Here is a 4858-nt window from a genome sequence, read left to right as displayed (position 1 = left end):
GCGTCTGTCGTCGTTATGACCCGGCAGATGAGTATTTCGACGTTGGCTTGTACGTGAACACGGGCACCGACTTTCAACCGAACGCAGTGATGCTGTGCACGATGTCCTGACGCTATGAAACGAACGCCGCTGGTTCTGCTGCTGTGGTAACGATTATAAGTTAGATGTGATTTTGCTTCACATTACCGATCACTTACAGCTTTTATCGTCGATGTGACCCGGGAGAAGGGTTCCGAGGCGGGCCTACACGTGAACACAGGAAAATCTCTTGACTGAGCGGACTAGCTCACTGCACGACACACTAGCACTACTTTTGCCTATTTCCAATGGCAATTCTGGCGGGTTTCGGCTGATGTCTGCTGATCGAGCGAATCACGTCCGCGACATGTGATTTTCGCTTTTCTTCTGTCTGCGATCTGAGCTAGCGGAACTGCCGTTTGACGTTTCGCTGCGCGTTGTGTGCAAGAAAATCGCTTGGTTGTGTTTGTTTTCAAAGTAGAATTCGAAGAATTGCTTCGGTTTGCGGGGATAGTCCACTTAATAATCTACACTGAATTAAATGGGCTTGTTTTCTTTTTGCTGCGATAACAAAATATTCTGCATACGCTACAACGTAAAGAAATTCTGGTTCATGCATTGCTCAACTATTGAAACATAGGCTTCGATATGGGTATGTGAAGCTCGGCTTCTTTCTAAATGTTCTCGCAAACTTCGTACTGCTTCAGGAACTGGTACACTTGGAAATAAAGCGCTAACGTCAAACGAAACCATAATCTCTCCCCGTCGAACCGTTACATCTTTAAGTTGTTCAACTAGTTCAATCGAATTTTTCACAGTTGCACCGTGATTAATGGGATATTTCTTCATTTCATCCACCAACCACGCAGCCAGTTTTTCCATGGGGGTGGAGATATTCGATGAGATAGGTCTCATAGCAAGCGGATTTTTATGAATTTTGGGTAAGCAATATAGCGACGCCACTTTTGGATTTGAAGTTAGTAACCGTTTTTCCAACTTTATTTCACCCATTAAGTGAGCTACTTTCTGGCGAGTGCTATTTGCCCCTTCAATCATAGCGTTAAGCGGATCTTTAGGCTTACCGTTCTTGTAAACGTATTCTATATACGGTCCCGAAGAAATCATATCAAGAACACGTGAGTCATATTCTCCCTTATCCATAATAACCACCGCATTCCCTTTATCAGCCCGGGAGTATATGACGTTATGTGTTTTTAATTGCCGAATCGCACACCAATCATTGAACGCTGCATGTCTTTTATTGTTTTGCTGACTAGCAGTGCACAAACGCTCGAATTATTAAATTCCCGACATCCTACAATAAAGTTCACGGTCGAAAAAAAAGTGGATGGAAAAATACCCTTCCTGGATCTGCTAATAACTAAAAAAGAGGACAATTCGCTGAAGTTTGGCATATACCGAAAACCCACATCCACGGACCGCTACATAACGTCGGATTCAAACCATTACGGCGCGCAACAACAAGCGGCTTTCCATGCAATGGCACACCGCCTTGTCAGCATACCGATGGAGAAAGAGGACTTTGTAACGGAAAGGGATAAAATATACGAAGCTGCTAGAATCAACGGTTTCGATAATAATTTTGTCGATAAAATAATTCGTCTGCATGAGCGTAAGAGACACAGGAAAAATGTCACTACGTTACAACCGCAGAAAGATGATGTACAACGAATCAGCATGCCATTCTACCCGAAAGCCACCAATCCGATTAAGCAACGCCTTAAACGACATGGGTATCACGTAGTGTACAAAAGCAATAATACACTACGGGATTTGCTTTGTAACACGAAAGATAAAGTCCCCGCCGAAGAAAAATCGGGAATTTATCAAATCGAGTGTCAAGATTGCCCGGCGATATATATTGGCCAAACTCGTCGAAAAATTAAAATCCGCGTGAAAGAACATAAAGCTGCAACCGAAAATAAACGTACTAATGACTCCAGTGTGGCAATGCATGCCATTAGCAGTGAACATGTGATAAACTGGAATAGTGCTAAACTTTTAAAAAATGTACGAAAATCATCACATTTGAATGCGTGGGAGTCATTACACATCCTCACAGCTGAGCGGCCACTGATGAACGAGGATGATGCTCCAATAGTACCGCCGCTCTTCGGCTTAACAAAGTTAAGTCTGTAGCTGCTCTCATCAACATAATTAGTTGGACTCGGCCCCGTAGATGGGTAACTACTTACCCGAAACCGGTCGGCAAAAAAGGTAATTTTTATACTTTGTAAGAACATAAAAGTAAAGTGTCCAAAGACATTTAAGAGTCATTCTAGTTCTTACGTTAGCACGACTACGTAATTTGAAGTCCTTTGTTGCTCTTTTTATGAAAATTAATGCATTTGTATCTATTTCCCGACACGAATCGTTCCACCAGGAGCGTTCCACCTCTGAGGAACACTCATAAGGTGTGAGATCTGTTGATCGAGCAAATATTTCCTAGATGATTCAAAGCCGCAGGCCGCGAGTGTTCGCCGGTGACCAGCCGTGGGTAGTCGTAGAAACTACTTCTATTTAGGTGTACGCATTTTCCTAGGTTTGCTGATTAGTAACAGTCATCCCGGGAACGAGCGGCAGTAAATAAGGACGACTCATACCCAACATTTGTGCAGGTTGAAATTCGTGCATGTTTTGGCCATTCGCAGGCAAACCCGTAAAACATTATGATAGATTTTGCACCAACAATGCAAAGAACACTTGAAAAATCCACGCTTTTTTATATGTATATTTTACTTCGCTCTGTTGAACCATTTTAGGCTGTGTTTTAGCGGTGTCAGGTCTATTACTCGCCGAAGAATTCGATGGAAACAATGATCATCCCTTCATACATAACAGAAATGTTCATTTCGATTGGATGCTCACAAGGGTGAGTAAACTCCCAGTACGATTAATGGAGTACCTTTACTATCAGTATTGAAATTTTCCATTTTCCAGCGAGTATTCGAAGCTCAAAAATCCAATGCGGTTATTTCACCTTTTTCGGTGAAAGTACTGTTGACTCTACTATATGAAGTCACTGGAGAAGCCGCTGATATTTCGTACACACAAACCAAAAATGAACTACGGATGGTACTAGATCCTTCCGGACATCTGAATGCAACACGTATTATGTATCGTTCTCTACTGAACTCGGCATTAGTATGGCATACGTCCGTCGTCTTAAAAACTTCCTCAGATTTTAATTCTTTCATTTACACACAATCCAGACGGAGAATGCATATTTCGATCTAAACATTGCAACTAAAATTTTTGCTGATGAATTTATCGATATTCTTGATAAATACCAGATTATGTTGGACCATTACTACAACACGTCCTTCGATAACGTTCCATTTTCCAACCCAGAGAAGGCGGCTGATACTATCAACCGGTGGGTGGCACAATCCACCCATGGCCGCATACAGGATCTCGTCAGCGCTAGTAAGATAATTCATATCCACTTCTATTTATTCTAAAAATAACATTTCTCATTGCATTCTAGATGGTGTCGATGGAGCAGTAATCGTTCTAGTGAATGCCATCTACTTTAAGGGGCTTTGGACTTATCCATTCCCGAAGAACGGACCTCGGCGAAAGTTTAATACCACGCGCGAAGAACTAGATGTTACTTATATGGAACAACACGGTCAATTTTACTATGACGATTCAAATATACTTAATGCTCAGCTTCTACGACTGCCCTATCGGGGAGGGAAATTTGCTATGTACTTCATGCTGCCGAGGCCGGATAGCTCCATCAATGATGTTCTCAGTCGTATTAATTCCACCAGTTTGCACCAGGCTCTGTGGTACATGGATGAAACCGAGGTGAACGTTACCATTCCGAAATTCAAATTTGACTTCTCCGAAGAACTAAACCAACCGCTGCAGGATGTAAGTTTTATATATTCCATAGAAAAGCCAGCATTACTTTTCTAATTTGTACAATCTTTCAGATCGGAATCCGCGAGGTGTTTTCACAGCGAGCTTCACTGCCCTTGCTTCCACGCCGAAAAGTTACCATGGACCAAGCTCGAGTTTCGCGAGTATTCCAAAAGGCGAGCATCACCATAAATGAACTTGGAAGCGAAGCATATGCTGCAACTGGTAATTATTTACTATCTTCGCCACCATCACCAAACGGATTACACATTTCATTGCAGAAGCCCAACTGGTGAACAAATACGGTGGCGATGAAACTCAGATATTCAATGCAAATCGCCCTTTCCTTTTCTTCATTGAAGACGAACAATTTGGCACTCTCCTGTTTGTCGGGAAAGTACAAATGCCAACTGCCAGAATAGCGGACTGTTCACTAAACTCGGGGAAGTTCCGGAAGGCTCAGCGGATAAACATTCTTTCGCGATCACGTTGCACTTAACACTCAAATCTTATCATTCTTCATGTTTGTGTCATTCGTTCGTTCGAGTTCGAAAACAAACACTGATGGAGCCTACAAGTCGCACTCGCTCCATAGAGTAGTTCCACGCCAAATCGTCCAAAAAAAGCTGAAATCTGAAATGAACCTCTCTGATTGGGATGAAACTTTGCAAACGTGTTTGATAGGAGGAAATATGCACCTTCCACAGGTTTTGGCGCCATTTTGATTCAAGACTCATTTTTAAAAAGGGCACAATTATTTTCGTGTGCATTATGTTTGATTGCATCTCGAAAACTATCGATTGCTCAAAAACTATGTCTAAGCAAAAGTTTAGAAAATTGTTTTCTGAACAGGAAAAAAATATGCAATGAAAAAATATTTTTCAAAAATTTGAAAAGAAAACTTAAAATCAAGATATCAAAGAAAATATTTTGGAATTTTTTTAATTTTTTT

The 4858-nt window shown here is 41.6% G+C and overlaps 1 protein-coding gene across 1 annotated transcript; it reads left to right on the top strand.

Annotated features, from left to right (window-relative positions):
• Positions 1-1518: 1518 nt before the first annotated feature.
• LOC128736296 (serine protease inhibitor 2-like) lies at positions 1519-4457 on the top strand. Its single transcript, XM_053830772.1, has 7 exons — positions 1519-1651; positions 2802-2911; positions 2980-3183; positions 3252-3465; positions 3527-3918; positions 3981-4131; positions 4188-4457. The coding sequence occupies exons 1-7, from the start codon at positions 1519-1521 to the stop codon at positions 4403-4405; spliced, it is 1422 nt and encodes a 473-aa protein (XP_053686747.1). The 3' UTR covers positions 4406-4457.
• Positions 4458-4858: the final 401 nt, after the last annotated feature.

The sequence above is a fragment of the Sabethes cyaneus genome, chromosome 2 (genome assembly GCF_943734655.1).
Source record: "Sabethes cyaneus chromosome 2, idSabCyanKW18_F2, whole genome shotgun sequence".
Lineage (NCBI taxonomy): Eukaryota > Metazoa > Arthropoda > Insecta > Diptera > Culicidae > Sabethes > Sabethes cyaneus.
The sequence above is the reverse complement of the archived record's forward strand: the minus strand, read 5'-3'. Positions and strand labels throughout refer to the sequence as shown.